This window comes from Protopterus annectens, chromosome 10.part0 (assembly GCF_019279795.1).
Source record: "Protopterus annectens isolate FY-2018-M chromosome 10.part0, PAN1.0, whole genome shotgun sequence".
Taxonomy (NCBI): Eukaryota; Metazoa; Chordata; order Ceratodontiformes; family Protopteridae; genus Protopterus; species Protopterus annectens.
Genome location: NC_056744.1, coordinates 626,795,139 through 626,813,040, shown reverse-complemented (window position 1 = coordinate 626,813,040; position 17,902 = coordinate 626,795,139). Strand labels below are relative to the sequence as shown.

The 17,902-nt window shown below is 38.2% G+C and overlaps 1 protein-coding gene across 1 annotated transcript in view; it reads left to right on the top strand.

The window, feature by feature from the left end:
• Window positions 1-17,902, top strand: part of PODN (podocan) — an 829,411-nt gene that overhangs the window by 286,601 nt on the left and 524,908 nt on the right. Inside the window, exon 3 of the mRNA XM_044085452.1 lies at window positions 8,254-8,347. Coding sequence (XP_043941387.1) covers window positions 8,254-8,347 — 94 coding nt within the window. The remainder of the gene's footprint in view (window positions 1-8,253; window positions 8,348-17,902) is intronic.

Below are 17,902 nucleotides of genomic sequence, written 5' to 3'. Positions count from 1 at the left end.
AACTTGTAAAACTAGTGACTCTTCACTGTCCCTCACGTATCAAATACTTCATATATTCGTAACTTCTGTCCTCTGTTTGTGTAACTTACATGAAAGTTTGAGGGTGGGGCCAAAGTTAACATGTACCTAAGTTCCAAATCCAATAAATAATCATGTTATACATTATATGTTACAAAATCGTAACACATTTAATTGAAAGAGATCGGACAGAAAATATAAACCTCGTACGCTAGTTAAAAATTGCTATACATCAGTTTTATAATTCGGCTCACATTTTGCAATACTGCACAATGCACACACTAGAAAGCTAGAATATATGCATAACCATTGCAGCTTACCTACCACTAACTACAAACTTACAGTTCCACAATAACTAGATGGCAGAAGTCCATTGATACTGAGCTACTAGCATGAGAACACTCTACCTCACAAGACTTAATACATCATAAAAATGAGCCACATCACTCTGCGGAGTTTAAGAATCCAGTCTGCATATAAAACAGGAACTAGCTACTTTAACATTATTCACATGCATGCATACATGTTTAAAAAGCAGTTGTCATCTGGTAAATTGCAACTGAAAAATTAAGTACTCTGGCATGGTTTTCAAATCTTAAAAAAAGGCCTAGAAGTGCATGAAGCATATCTAAGACACAGATCATCTTACCTTGCCATCACACTTACTCCAAATCCTTTGACACTGACCATATGAGCCAGACCTGGTGGTAGACAATACTTCATAATCTTCTTCATGGGAAGGTATTTCACAGTACTTCCATGACAGATGCCTCTAAATTACCAAGTCCTCTCTAGGAGAAAATTAAATGCAAAAAGAACCCCAAAGGTACCTCCTGAGTCTATGTCACTAGAAGTCTATAAAAGTTCACTTTCTAATTAATGCATATAAACAAACAAACCAGCTAAAAAATACAAAACAATACTTAAAATATTGGTATCTATGGGGCTAGTCCTGGATTGGCTCTTGTTATTGGCTAGCTGCTTGTGTGCCGATTGGTCAGACAAATGAATGTATCTGGTTGCTGAGAAACAGGAGTGCGTGACATGGCACGACTTTAAAGAGGTATGAGTCTGAGGACTGAGTTTACATCTGCATGGTCCTTTAGGGCTTTGACTGTATTTGCTATCCAGACTTCAGCTCCAAGAAGTGTTGTTTTTCTTACTTACTTTTGCTAATAGAATCAAGGTAATCTGTGTAAAAAAATAACATTTACATGATGATTTATCACCTGTTTGGGATGCCTCAATCGCCCACAGTCTTAAGTGACAATCGCTATTAATAAGAATATTTTAACTAAAATTTATTTAATGAAATGTTTGTTGTTTCTTGGCACCTTTACCTCTTTGCCATGAAGTACATGCACTGCAGCATTCTGTGGAAGCTAATGATCTTTGATTTGTTGTTGACAGCCACTGTAGGCAGTAGTGCATGCTTAGACTGATGAGTCACATCTTTATATTCCATACCTTACTTTTGGTAGTAGTGTATGTTTGGACCCTTAGGTCCATCTTGTGTGTTCCTTCACGGTGGCTGTATGGTTTTGCAGTACATACTATGCACCCAATTCATTCATACTCTGTGTATTGTAGGCAATTATTAGCAGACTGATGACATAAGCACATGAGAATAAAAAATGAAAAAAATGAAAACAAAATCAGGATTTAAAGTGGCTAATTGGGAATTTGTGGCATCCTATTATTTTGAGCCCAAAACCGTGAAATACAGAGGAATTCTGTACAGTTGAGATGTATGACACACAGACAAATAGACATTCCTAGACAGTCCCACACAGAGAGATAGACACATAGAAAGACATGGACAGCCACATCTCACACACACACACACACACACACACACACACACACACACACACACACACACACACACACACACACACACACACAGTCCATTCCTACACAAAAACAGACATACATATGGATAGACAGACAGACACACACACACACACACACACACACACACACACACACACACACACACACACACACACACACACACACACACACACACACACATATACACTCCTAGACATTCCCACACAGAGAGACAGACACGCAGAAAAACATGGATACACACACACACACACACACACGCAGCTACAATCTGTTCAAATGAAGTAGTGGTATGAGTTGTGACTGTTCTCATAGGAGTAAATGTGTGAACACTGTCAAAAGACAGCATTTACTTTCTCCTGCTAGAGTAAAAAGTAACTAGGTAAAGCCATTTCTGGGGCTAATTACTATTTGTTTATCCTGTGGACTACTGCACTGGGATATGGCTTCCTCAGTTGAGACTACTTTCTGGGCTATGGTCACTCCAGAGAAATCAGTAGTAAGAGAGCAGTCTTTCAATAAGAAAGGTTTACCACAGTGTCGACACCTTCCTATTTAAGGCTTCCATGTTGGAATAAGTATTTTTGAATTCCAGGCTTTATCTTTTATTTTGCAATATATAATATTCCATTTACAATGAATAACCTTGTGTATAATTTTCAGTTTACAAACATTCGGCAATGCAATGACTATATTGCAGCATTTACTTATCTTTGTCAGAATTTGCTGGTTATAATTGAGGCTTTAACAAATACAATATATGAATGCAAGATTTTAAAGAGGTGTGATATTAATGTCAATCACATTCTGGGCTCCTTAAATACAATAGTAACACATTTCCTAATTATTGCATTCAACAACAAATGAGTGTTGGAGTTTGACCTTAAAGGTAGGCAAGGCACTGGAACTTTGTCTTTCTGGGATGAGTGACAGTAAGGAAATGTATGCATCTGGATGGGTAAAAGGGAAAATTCTAAGGGCATTAAATGGGCAGGACCATAAGTGAATAAAGAAGAGTAAATTTCAAGTGGTACATGAATTTAAGAAGAGAGTCTGGAGCTTAAGTTTAGACAGGAGCAAGAGGTTGTTGGATTCATGGAGGCAGTGGTACATCCAGACAAGAAGAGACCCTGAACTTAAGCTTCAGACCTGTTCCTTAAATTTGTATATGACTTCCAATTTTACTCTTCACCATTCACTTCTGGTGGCTCATAATCTTCTTTTTGTTCTATATACATTAGTATAAAATATCTGAACCATGACTGTAGCTGTAATATGCAGTGGATAAAAAAAGTGTACACACCCCTGTTAAAATGCCAGGATTTTGTGATATAAAAAATGAGACCACAATAAATCAGGTCTATATTAGAACACCGAACTTTCAAAATGTCGAGTGTTCTAATATCGACCCGTTTTCAGTGAACGCTGAAAATATCGAAGAAACAGAAAACTGATTTTTTTTTCCCAGGGAAAGAATTCGGTTGTCCGTTTCTGTTGCTTCAGTATTTTCAGCGCTGTGGTGGAAAATTACTGGTCGGGTTCAGGTAAGTGTGCGATTATGTGGACATGAGGGTTAGGGTGGGGTAGGTGAGTTAGGGTTAGGGCACGGGTGAGGTGACTGTGCGATAGTGACAGACTTTAGGGTTATGGTTTGGTTTAAGGTAAGTGGATAGTTAGTGGTGTATGTATAGTTTAGTGTAGGGTTAGGTGTAAGAGTTTAGGTGTATGTGTGTGGATTGCTGTTTGTTTGGTGTGCTTGTGTTGTGAGTATGTGTTTTGGAACAGCAAATTTTTTCCCTAGGAAAAAAATTGCTGTTCTGTATATTCAGTGTTTTAAATTTTCGATTACTAGGGTTCGATATTAGAACACTCGAAATTCTGAAAGTTCGGTGTTCTAATATAGACCCAATAAATAATTTCAAAACTTTTCCCACCTTTAATGTGACATATAACCTGTACAATTCAATTGAAAAACAAATAAAGCGTGCTTTATGGTTTCCATAGTAGTACAAATACCGCTTGTGTAATTGTTCTGTCTTTTGCTTACAAATTAATTACTGTAAAAGGAGAAGTTTTCTCCCTGGACTTCCATTGTAGATAAAGAATGGTACTCAGCTACACATGCCTGATAAGCAAAACAAAGTAAATGCACACAGGGTTAAACGATCCTTGACTTATATAGACATAATAGTGTCCCTGTGATTGATGGTTATGCCACAGCATAATTTTCAGTGATTATACTGAGGACAACAGTTGATGTGGAGCACACATGCTAATCTGTATGCATAAGATATTGCTATACTTTATAGACAACCATGAGCTCACCCAAACAGTTTCTTCTCCAGGTCTGCATGAGTAATATGTCACACAGACAACTTATGAGTTGCACTAACAAAAGCAGAAAAAAATTATAAATCAGCAAATATGCAAACCAAAACAACTTATAAGGCTTAAGAACATGTTTTTATCTTCACACTAGTAATGTTGATTCAGTTGTACATTTACACTGTTTGAGATTATTGCAGTTCTTATTTAAATAGAGATTTTACAGGATATCTCATAGTTGAAGTCGCAGTTGAAGTTTGTAATAACTCTATAATGATGCATACAATGTCATGTCTTCTACCTTAATTCAAAATTAGTGTTTAAAACAGAAATATTATCTGTATTACTGTGCTATTTGATTTTTACTATGTATATTGGCAATTCTTTCATTTGCTACATGTCTTGTTTTATTTTTTTCACAGTATAGCTAATTTTATGTAACCTGGAGCTTTTCTCCTCGTCTCTCTGCTGAAAACGGGCTCATGGCCAGACAGACTAACCCCGTTAGCAAATGTTAAATAAATAAATAATGACAATGATAAGCACAGAGTTACCTGATAGATGCTTACTATATGAGTAGTAAGTGGTAGGCGAGTCTGTTATAAATGGATTTAGTATGCCTGGACAGGTGAAACGCTCACGCTAGGCATGATAAAATATCAATAGGGCACTTTCCTCTGCTGTTCATAATTCTATTATATGATATTATTGCTGTAAGCAAAATGTTGGAGTTTACTTTTTTTTCCTTTTGGTATGGACAAAGTTTAGGGTTTATTTATCATTATTCGAATCAATCATTGTTTTAGTCTTTTCTGTGTTGGCTTGTAATTTTCAAAGTGGCATGGACAATATTTTTCTAATGGGATTCACTTTTTCTCACTCTTACCTGTCATTCATGCAGCATTGTTTTGTGATAGTGAAAAGATAAACTTATTAGTTTGACAGGTGAAAGAATATGTGTTGATATGTTTTACTTTTGAAAAATGGGATTTAAATATTTTGGTTAATTTAAGTTTTTAGTAACGGTTTCTCGTACTTTAACTTGCATTAAGTTGTCACTCGATGCATAGTTTCTCTGCAGCTACATTTTAAATTTATTGTCAATGTTTTTTATTACCACATTCTGTGTACAATAACTTTAATAACAAAACAAAATGAATGAAATAATGGATACAAATAAAACTAATAATTAATTTACATTATCACCAGACATGAGTAACATCACTATTATGAAATAAACTTATATGGAAAAATCTAAAGCTTGTTTTCATAATCTAAATAAACTTATTGGGGCTTAATTAACTTGCTAAGAAGCTATAGTTGAACACTGCTTCAAATCTAGAAGAAGAAGCCACTTAGCATATCCTCCGAAAATGTAGGATAGCCACCTTGTGACTTCTTTGCTGGTTGTTTCTACAAGGATACAGTAGAAAGTCTTGAAATAATTACTCTTGAATCTCCCCAAATCCTTAACATATATCTAATATAAATATCAATATATATCATTAAAATATATATTAAGTAGTGTACTGGCTAGCAAGTTTGTGTCCAATAATAACATTTGGTGCAGTTATAAAATCTGTTAAAAGATCATGCCAATTTTCAGGGCTTTTTAGATATCCTAAACACATAGGCATTAAATAAGTGCATGGAGTTTAATGTCAGTAAAACCAAAGTGTTGCACTTTGGCTCTTATAATACAGGTTTCTGATATGCTTTGGATAAGCAGTGAGAATAGTGTAAAGGATTTAGGCCAGCTGGTGGATAGTATAATAAAATATGATGACAACTTTACATTTGTAATAAAAATGTGTTATGTAGTGATGATGGCCATCCTACATAGTATTACTAGTGCTGATGGGAGAGTTCTAATTCCACTTCATAAGGCTGTTGTAAGACCTCACGTAGGCTAATGTGGATTTGCTTGTGTTTTTATCTATTCTCAGTTACTTAAATTGGAGAACATTCAAAAGTATTTCACCAAATAGATCAATGGTGTTAAATATTTGAGTTATAGAAACAGGTCAGAAAAGCTGTTACTTTTCTTTATATAATCTAGCTTGGTCAAAGAAGACCTCGTCCTTGTGTATAAACGCATGAACAATTTGCAATATTGGCCACCACAGATTTAGAATTTACTCTCACTGCCAAGGAACTAGAAATAATCATCCTTTGTAAATATGATTGTTGCAACACCATACAGGGGAAAGGTTCCTTTCATTTCAGGGTTGAGAAATTGTGGAACAAAGCATCTAGCCATGGTAGGTCTGACATACTTGTTGATTGGTGTTTTTTCTGATAAGGCTTTTAGTGTTTCCTATTAGTTGGTAACTTATTTAAGGCCTCTGGTGAGGCTTTGACTTGGATATTCACTGAACACTGAGCATTGAACATTTATATGCTGGTCCATTAAATTAATAAGATTCAGAACTTAACCAGTCATCAGTTAGGTAAAAGTGAGTTCTGTTAAACGTGTTACATAATACTGCCATCTCTTCCCACACTAAAATAGCATGAATACATTGCATAGACTTGGGTTATACCCTGGGAAAATTCAAAATACACCTTTCAAAGACAGCTGCTTGGATGAGACTTTATTCAGTACTAAGCTTAGGCATCCATGCAAAACAGTTAAATGATGCTTGGGCAATGAAGGATAGTTACAGGTAGTTTTACCACCTTGATCTGAAGAGGTACAGAAAGATGACTATATTGATTCAATACTTTCTCAAGACTACCTTCTAAATATCTTCTAGTTTGAACAGTTTCTGTCCATATTAACCCATTATTTGCTGTGGATGTTATAACTAACAGTGGGTAAAGTTCTTTTTTATTCCTCCCTTAAAGTTCCTCCAACAGCAGGGTACCTTCTTTAATAGCTACAACAACATCTGTTGGAAATACTGCGTGCCTGAATTAGAAATATTTCCAAGCCTTTCTGGCTTTTAACCTATTAGTCATTACTAGTTAATGAAATGAAGCAGAATTAGATACTGAATTAACAGTCTGGAATAACTGGATCATCATCACAGTTACTTTATACATTCTTGTCATTAAAGTGTTTGGCCTCCAATTTGCAGTCCAGGATGACCTTATTAAATATGTTGCTAGTTAATTTGAGGCAAGAAAATACTTATGCTGGCCTGTTTTACATTTTTACTTTTAAATATCAGTATATTGTGCTGTCATGTGATTATTTTTTGCATATTTCTAAAGACAATAAAATTGTATTTTTAGTTTGCAGTATGATGGTTTCTGCATTGTGCTGACTGATGTAATGATTGTCAGCTTTCCAGCAAAGATGTTACAGAGACACTCTGCTGAAAGTCCTAATCCAGGATTCTGATTAATTAGAACAAACATTATACTTACTCATCGTGTATAATATAGTATAATCTTATTTGGTTAAAATACTACAAAGATCTATATAAAATGTATACAGTGGTTAAACTATATCTTATAATATATGGGTTTATTAATATTGGCATTGCAGAGACTAACTCTGTGGGCTTGTTTACATTTATAGTACAGACAATTTTAACTTTTTTCTGTTGGTGTCTCTGTAACACTATACCCCCATGCAAAGAGAACTGCCCTACAAGCCATCTTTAATAATCATCAAAACTGAAGTTGATGGAAAAAGGATGCAACTTTGGAGTACTGGTGGCTGGTACATTTGTCCCTGATAACCAGGGACTCCTAGCTGTCAGTCAACTGTATGAAATCCAGTAATGATAGATAAATCTAATCAATTTTGCCTCTCCTCCCCAAAATATTTAAAAATGGATTTAAACATAATAAACCCTCCCAAAAAATACAAACATGGATTTATTTTCCAGCATGACCTGTACAGTGGTTGCATCAGTTTTTTTTGTGTCTGTATGAAAAAAAGTAATGAGATATGTAACAAGCAGAAGACATATACCATCATAAAGCTAAATGGCTGCTGAGTGTCATGTTGTTGCTCATATTTCTTCGCTGCAGTACACCAAACAAAATCAGCTTTATATGGTACTTACTTTTATGACTAACTGTGACATTTTTCTTTTTTGACTACAGAATAATCGGATTAGCAAGATCCCAAAGGAAGTACTTTTACGTCTTCCAAAGCTGGAAACTCTTAATTTGCAGAACAACAATCTGACTTCTAATGGTAAGACGGGTGATAAAGATGTACTTACAACTGATTGTAATGCTTAAACTGAAAATCCCATTCTCATAATATTATAAGAATTCTTTGTCATTATGTTTTTTTCCTTGACTGCAGTTTAGTGAGTCGATAGTGAAATTGGTTGACAGGTGTATTGTTGGCCTTGTTTGTTGTTTGTTATCTTGAATGGTAGGGATACGATATTTAGAGATAGATATATATGATGGTTAAAACTCCCTCCAAACACATAGAACAATGATTTTAAGCCATCTGGCATTTGTTTCCTTTTAGGTTAGGACTCCTAAGTCTTATTTGTGCAAATAGAACCCTTCCCTCCTTGTCCATCGTCATGTTGTGTAGAATTGTATCCTGTAGAACTAGACCTCTGTTTTGTACAGTCTAGGGGAACACATGCATTCTCCTCATTAACAACATATCTGCATCATGATGGATAAGATTTCAGGGTAGATCCGGTTCAGTGATTTAATTTGTTATAGCATGTCGCTCTATGCTAAAATAAATATTTTTCTCTGTGCATAACTGAAATTCATAAGCATAATTCAGTGACACCTTGTGTGTTTTGCATAGCGCTTTGAAGCTCCTACAGTGTTGCATTTTTATATAAATGAAAGCTTTATCAAATATGATAAAATAAATGTTGGTTCTGTATGTCATTTTGTGATGTTGTCATCAGTTCAGATTCAATATGTATCAGTAAAATAAGAGGAAACTTTAGGGGAATATTTTTAATCAGACTGCCAGAAAAAAACTTGTATATGTATGTTTCTATAAGGAAATAAGACAAACTATGAGGGGTTCTGTGTGGCTAATAATCTATGCACACACATATCTATCTATATGTATGTATATGTATATATAAAATATCTATATAAATTTCTCTTTATAGCTATACATGTAGCTATAGTGACAAATTGTGACTGAAAAAAGATTTCTTGCTTGTGTATTTGTGTCTTTAAATGTGCTGCGGGAATGAAAAGTTTCTACAATGGTAGTCAAGAAAACAATTAATTTACAAGTTAAAAAGGCACTGATTGCTAGGACATATTGCACACAAAGAAATAACCTGCACCAGCAATATAGGCGTTTATTCCTCATGTGGAGTTTCAAAAATGTGAATAGCAGTTTAAATAAATGACTCTGGAGTTGTGAAGTGTAACAGCCTATTTGAGGCTAACTTTCCACAATGACAGGCTGCTTCCTAAAGGGGCTGTTTAGGACTTCAAATAATTGGTGTTCAGTAACATACCTGTCAACTGTACAGATTTTTGCAGAATGTCAAGATTTTTGCCTTATATTTTGGTCCGTTTTTCATAAAGTTGTAGTTTTCTGGCAAATTAGTGACAAATCATTAAAGACTGCAGTCAGAAAATAATGACAGACATTTGCGCTTCAGACTTCATACCCTTCAGAAAGTTCATGCTAATGCAAAACCCGTTTTTCAATGTTCTAAGTTTGTAAGATCAATATTTCAAAATAGTCCCTATTTGTACCACTTTTTATGGCTTTGTCCAGATTCCTTACTCTAAGAGGTTGAGAGGTATGGTCGGTAATCAAAAGTACTGTTTTGTTTTTGTTTTGGACTATAAGCCAAGTGGGCTATATCTTGATTTCTTCTTCTTTCAGCTGTTCCCATTAGGGGTCGCTACAGTGGATCATCTGTTTCCATTTCTTCTTGTAATCTGCATCTTGCTCTGTCACACCAACCACTTACATAAACCTTATCTTAGGCCTTCCTATTTTCCCCTTACCTGGCAGTGCCATCCTTAGCATTCTTCTCCCAATATACCCAGCATCCATCCTGAGCACATGTCCAAACCAACACAATCTCGCCTTTCTGGCTTTGTCTCCAAACCATCCAACCTGAGTTGACCCTCTAATATACTGAGTCCTAATCCTATCCATCCTAGTCACACCCAATGCAAATCTTAACATCTTTAACTCTGCCAACTCCAGCTCTGACTCCTGCCTTTTTTGTCAATGCCACTATCTCCAACCCATATAATATAGATAATCTCACTACCCTCTTATAGACCTTCCCTTTCACTCTTACTGGAACCCATCTGTCACAAATCATTCCTCAAACTCTTCTCCACCCACTCCACCCTGCCTGTACTCTCTTGTTCAGCTCTCTTCTACACTCACCATTACTCTGAACTGTTGATCCCAAGTATTTAAACCTCATCCACCTTTAACAACTCTACTCCCAGTATCCTCACCATTCATCTATACTCCCTGTTATTCACACACACATGTATTCTGTCTAAGTCCTGCTGACCTTCATTCTTATCTTCTCTGGAGCATATCTCCACCTCTCCAGGGTCTCCTCAACCTGTTGCCTACTCTCACTTTAGATCACAGTGTCATCCGCAAACACCATAGTCCACGGGGACTCCTGTCTGATCTCATCTGTCAACCAGTCCATCATCATTGCAAATAGGAAAGGGCACAGAGCTGATCCTTGATGTAATCCCACTTCCACCTTAAATGCATCCATCACTCCTACCACAGACCTCACCACTGTCACACTACCTTCATACATATCCTGTAACACTCTTACATACTTCTCTGCCACTCCTGACGTGCTCATACAATACTACAACTTCTCCCTAGGCAGCCTGTCATATGCTTTCCCTAAATCCACAAAGACACAATGCAACTTCTTCTGACCTTCTCTATCCTTCTCCGTCAACACTCTCAGAGGAAACATTGCATCTGTAGTGCTCTTTCCTGGCATGAAACCATACTTCTTCTCACTAATCATCACCTCTCTTCTTAACCTGGCTTTCACTACTCTTTCACACAACTTCATGATGTGACTGATCAATTGTACCCTGCTGTAGTTACTACAGCTCTGCACATCACCCTTATTCTTAAAAATCGGTACCAAAACACTACTTCTCTACTCCTCAGACATCCTCTCACTTTCCAAGATTTCATTAAACAATCTGGTTAAAAACTCCACTGCCATCTCTCCTAAACACCTCCATGCTTCCACAGGTATGTCATCTGGATGAACAGTCTTTCCATTCTGTATCCTCTTCATTGCTATCCTTACTTCCTCCTTGCTAAGCCCTTGGACTTCCTGATTCACTCCACATCATCCAACCTTCTCTCTCTCATTCTCTTCATTCATCAGCCTCTCAAAGTACTCTTTCCATGTGCTCAACACACCCTCCTCACTTGTGAGTACATTTCCCTCATTATCCTTTATCACCTTTACCTGTTGCACATCTTTCTGAGCTCAGTCCCTCTGCCTAGCCAATTGGTACAGGTCCTTTTCTCCCTTCTTAGTGTCTAACCTTTCATACAGCTCTCCATAAGCCTTATCCTTAGCCTTTGCCACCTCTCTTCACCATATGCCTCATCTCTTTATACTCCTGTTATACTCCTTTATACTCCTGTTTCCTTTCTTCATCTGCCTGACAATCCCACTTCTTCTTCACCAACCTCTTTCTCTGTATACTCTCCTGTTGTTCCTCATTTCACCACTAGGTTTCCTTATCCTCCTTCCTCAGTCCAGATGTCACACCAAGCACTTTTCTAGCTGCCTTCCTTACCAGCTCTGCTGTAGTTATCCAGCTATTTGGTAACTCTTCACTGCCACCTGTCTTAACACTTCCCTGAATTCCACCTCACAATCACTCTTTTTCAACTTCCACCATTTGATCCTTGACATTGACCTCGCACTCCTCCTCCTCTTCATGATCGCCAACGTCATGCTACAGACCATCATCCTATGCTGCCTAACTACACTTTCTCCTGCCACCACTTTACAGTCTCCAGTCTCCTACAGACTGGCCCTCCTACATAGGATACAATCCACCTGTGTGCATCTTCCTCCAATCTTGTATGTCACCCTGTGTTCCTCCCTCTTCTTAAAATACATATTATCTTGATTTATTCTTTAGCTTTTTTTGAATAAACCTGATTTTTTTTTTTATGTAAACTCATACCTCCAGCTGCAGCCTGAGCCGGTAATGGTGGTATGTGCACATGCATTTCCTTAAGGATTCACCAAGTACTGTTCCTTGAAAAACCTCTGTATCCAAGTGTACTACATCTTGGGTACCACTTCCATATAGAACTAGTGCCACTGTATTCCTGAGGCATTTTTGCTGTTGGATGTTTTTCTTTATCTGAATGTTTCATGAGAATTCCAGTCATGGAAAATGTATTGGAATGTTTACTAAATTAAAAGCATAGAATGATCAGAAGCTAATGCAATAGCAGCAAGGTTGGTTTTGCTAGCTAATGTAACTATTAATCCCAAGAACTTACCTGTCATATTAAAAAAAATAACCAATGAGGACTATCTGGAATCCTGGTGTTTTTTTTTTCAGACGTGCTCTACAGAGAACTGGGACCAAACAGACTGGACAAATATCCTGTCATTCCAGTTGACATGAGAAGCACTAAAATCTTACATGGGCATAGATGGAACTGATTAGACAGTCCATGACAAATGTAAAAAGAGCTTTTGACTAGGCTGGAATAACCTTTGAAGTACAAGCAATAACATTTGTAATTGGACTTTTAATGCCGACAAAACAGTAAAAGTGTAGACAAAATATTTAAAGCATATTTAAAAACTATACCTAGAATCTTACAGCAATGATAAAGTGAACATTTTAGAAACTTTAGTAATAGACAGGATAAAAATAGCTCTGCTTAGTAATATACAACAATTTATATTGCAAAGTTTTCCAAAGAATAACTGATAAACTAGTTTCTTTCATAGAATGCTTATTAGTGAATAACACAGTGTTTAAAAGTAAATTGCCTGCTTATTTGTCTGCAAATTCTGTAAGACATTTGCTACCTTCATTGAAACAAAAAGCAGCAAGTTATGCGTTTATTTGTTTCAGATGTGGGGGAGGTGTCACTTTGTTGAGTTATCTGTCATCAATGCTAGAAGCAGACATATAAAAACTGAAATGCATGCTAATAATGAATGAAGTATGATAAGATTGTAGTTGGTGTATGCCATAGTGTTATCTCTCACCTGGCAAAGTGTGCTATATTTTTAGAAGGAAAGAAATGTCAAGCCTGCTTAAGTCTAGAAGCATGATTGCTCATGCTGAGGGTCCTCCGATGTGCAATTTAAGATTAGTAACTACCAAAAGTTGGAGTTCATATGCATTCATGGAGATAGAAAAGAATATTCTCTCATACATGTGAAACTTTAAACAAGTATAGGAAAACTATTAGATCTTACAGCTGTAACATCTAAACTGACTCATGATGCAATATTAGTAAAACATTTCCTCCATTTTAAAGCACTATGGAAAATGTGGGAGGAAGGAAAATCCATAGACACAGTTTTGCAGGCCTAAACCTAATAGGAAAGAAGTCAAACAGTAGCTCAGTATATATCCATTCAGTATAAATAATGGCTTGTGTATGCAGGCAAGACAGTGACATTCACATAGAGGTCCAGAAACAAAATCTGGAGACAGGGAGCCAACACAGAAGCTGCAAAAGGAGCTAGAATTTGGCTGTGGTTAGACATAGTAAGGTTACTGTGTGTTATCAGAAGCGTCCCGTAATGATAGAACAACAGAAACCTAAAATTATACAAGATGTCAGTATAGGAACTAAATGTTAACTGATAGAAAACTGAAAAGTAGAAAGCAATACAAGACAGATGTGAGCCCAGAGACTGAATAGAATGTTATCACCAAAACAGACAGATGAAATCAAATATTTGAATGGGGACTGTCAGAATGAAGTAATGGTAGTAAATATTGAAAGTGACATAGATAAGGAAATGCAGGGTTCTGAACCCACTACTGCCAGTGTAAAATACAAAGCTGAAATGAAGGCAGGCTTTAAGCAACATATATCTTTAAGAAATGAGGAAAGACAACCTGAATATATTTTTTGTTCTTAGATATTATTTGCAGAGGAAGAACAACTCAGAGAAGGAAATAGATATGGGAGAATGATGTGCACTCACACTAGGGTAGAGGGAGAAAGACCTAAAACAAAGGGAGCATTCAGTAGACTTAAACAAATAGCAGATCTAATGAAGCAAGTTTTTGTTACCTAGGCATACCTCTCAACCTCTTAGAGCAAGAAATCTGGACAAGCCATGAATAAAAGTGGGACAAAGGTGCCAAAATAGGGACAATTTTTAAATATTGCTCTTACAAACTTTGAAAGTTGATAGAATAACAGGATGTTCTTCGTGTTTCACTGTTGCAGTCATAACTGTAGGGTGCTCCTGCCGGCAGGCAGCCCGAGGTCGGCCAGAATCCCAAAGTCTGGGTCCGGCGTCGGCTGTATAAGCTAGTATCCTGACGTCAGTACGCCTTGGTACATAGCCCTCAGCCGACGCCATCTTCTCCAGTCTTTCTTGCCGTGTGGTGGAAAGCAGCTCGCAAAACGTTGGTTGGCGATTTTCGAACAGCATTCTTGGTTGTTGTCGGTCCGAAGTTGTTACTTCTCTTCTCAAAGCTAAGTACCCCGTTGGGGAATCTTTTTCTTGTTCCTCCGATGTCAGAAAAAGTTAATAATTGTATAGCGTGTGGGAAACAAATACCTCATAAAGATTTCCACTTTTACTGTCTACCTTGCTTAGGCCCTGACCACGACGTTTCTTGTTGTCAGTTCTGTGCCAGGTTCAACTCTCGTACTATCAAATGCAGGTATGACTGGGCTTTAAATTATTTTGGCAGATGCTTCAATTACAGAATGTCGTCGGATACTACCGGAGTTCAAAAGAAGCGCAAAGATAAAGACAGGCCTCCGAGGTCCAAACAGGACTCGTTGCAGCTGGAGCCAGCGTCCGGTTCGGCTGTCGTCAGTGAGGCGCTTTTGCAGCCCCTGTCGTCCGCCGCTTCTGAACCGATGGCCGATACGGACTCCCATGGGGAGCCATCAAGGCCCGCTATTTTAACTGCTGCAGGACCTTCGGACATCGCTCCTTCAGATGGGTCCGGAACCGCTGTGCAGGTACTGGCTTCTGAGGGGGTTTTCAGGCCTACTCACATTACTATATCAAAGGCAAAGGCAAAGACAAAGACTCCTTCTAAGTCTAAAGTTTCAGCTCAAGCTGCTTCTGAATCCACTCCCAAGACACAAAAACAATTATTGAGGATGGCTGAAGACTTGCTTACAATGATTAGGGGTTCTCACCCCCCTCCTGAGAAAAGGCCTCAACAGGATGTTACTCTGGATTCTTCTGACCAGGCCTCTGTCTCTTCTGTTTCTTCCTCTGATCAGGACTATTCCTTCCCCCCTTATGAGGATTTGGATGCTGAGGAATCTTTGCCCTCGGCCTCTCCGCCTGAGGATTTTTCTTTTGGGGAAACCTTGCATGAGATGAGGGAACATTTTCATTGGGAAGGACAGGAGTATTCTGCTTCCAAAAAGAGGCTTAGAGAATTTCTTCTTCTTCCTCAGCATAGGCCTTTAGCTATCCCTCCTGTTTTGGACATTGTGGATGATGCTTTTTCTGAGGCTAATTTGAATCCTGACTCCATGCCTCCTGCTCCTTCTAAGCCTGATAGATTTTATAGGGTTCCTGACTCTCATTTATTTCTATTTAAAATCCTTCTGCAGACCCTGAAACTATTTCTCAGGGTTCTAAGGCTGCTAAGGTTGCTACTTCTAAAAATCCTATTCCCTCTGAGAAGGATTCTCGTGCTTTAGACAGGTGGGGCAAAAAGGTATATACTTCTGCTACCCTTTCCGTAAGGGCATTGAATTGCCAGTTTCATATGTTTAAATACCAGCAATTTCTTTTGTCAGTTTTAAAGCAAAAGCTTGCTTCCGTACCTGCTTGTGCAGAGGATAAGGAACTTCAGGATGTTTTGCATGCTACTGAACAGGTTAACAAGCATAGTTTACATTGTGGTTTTGATGCCTTGGATGCTTCCTGCAGGGCTGCTGCCTCTGGTACTGTGATTAGGAGACTTGCCTGGCTTCGTGAACAAAGTTTACCTGAACAGGTTAAGGCTAAATTATTAGATGCCCCTGTTCAACATGATGTTCTTTTTGGTTCTAAGGCTGAGGAAGTTATTACAAAGATGGAAGAAAAGGCAAAGTCCATGCAGACTGTAAAAGATTTCTTGCAGGTTCAGCCTCCTAGATTTTCCAGGAATTGGCCCACTAAAAATTGGTCCTTTCCCACGTCTGACAGGCCTCAAAGGGGAAGATATAGATGCTCCAGAGGCCGTGGTCAAGGCCAGACCTCGTACAGATCTAGACAATGGACTGCTTCTTCACCTAGAAGGGGAGAAGACAGATCCCAATCTCAAAGGAAACAGACTCAATGACTCTCTCGGTTGGGCTTCAGGACCTCTTTACCTGGACGCCCCTCTCGGAGGAAAACTGTCTCTTTTACAGGAATTGGACTCATATTACCCAGGACAAATGGGTATTGGATGTGATTTTAAAAGGTTACAAGTTCCACTTTCACACTTTGCCAAGGACTCACGGTTGGCCAGATCTGCCAAAACTTCAATGGTCAGAGGCCTTAACTCAAGTGGATGCTCTTCTGGCCATGAGAGCCATAGAGCCTGTTCCACTCTTGGAAATGGGAAAAGGATTTTATTCAAGGCTGTTTCTGGTTCCCAGAAAACAAAACTCTTGGAGACCTATTCTGGACCTTTCTGTGTTAAACACCTTTTTGGAAATTCCAAAGTTCAAGATGCTCACTCTACAACAGTTACTTCCAATGCTCTCTCAGGACGCCTGGATGGTGACATTGGACTTAAAGGAAGCCTATCTGCATATCCCTATCAGACAAGAACACAGGAAATTCCTCAGGTTCAAGGCAGGTTCGAGGCACTTTCAATTCTCTGTTCTGCCCTTTGGTTTATCTACTGTGCCCAGAGTCTTCACCAAGTGCCTGGCACCAGTAGTGGCTTACTGCAGACTTCAGGGGATTCAGATTTACCCCTATTTGGATGACTGCCTTATTCAGGCAGACAGCAAAAATCTTCTACTTCAACACCTAGACTTCGTTCAACGTCTTCTCCTCTTACTGGGATTCTCAGTGAACATAAAAAAGTCACATTTAATCCCTTCTCAACAAATGGTATTCTTGGGAGCCCTTTTAAACACAACCTTACAAAGGGCCTACCTCACTCCAGAAAAACAAACTCAGCTGGCTTCTACTTTCAACACCTTGGCAACTCTATCTCAGCTCACTGCAAGGAAATTCCTGCAGGCTCTGGGCTACATGGCTTCCTGCATTCTGTTGATTCCAAACGCAAGGCTTCACATGAGAAAGCTTCAATGGTATCTGAAAAGTGTATGGTCACAGCATTATCACGATCTGGATATTCTGATTCCTCTGATCCCCTGCCTCCAGAAGGAATTCCTCTGGTGGTCAAGGGCATGCATTTTAAACAAAGGAAAACCTTTTCGTCTCCCTCAACCTACTCAAATCCTAACCACGGACGCCTCGGATTATGCTTGGGAAGCACATTTTCTAGACAATTGCCAGCAAGGAACCTGGACAAAGGACCATCTTCACTGGCACATCAATCTGAAGGAGATGTTGGCAGTTCAAAATGCCCTTTTGGCCTT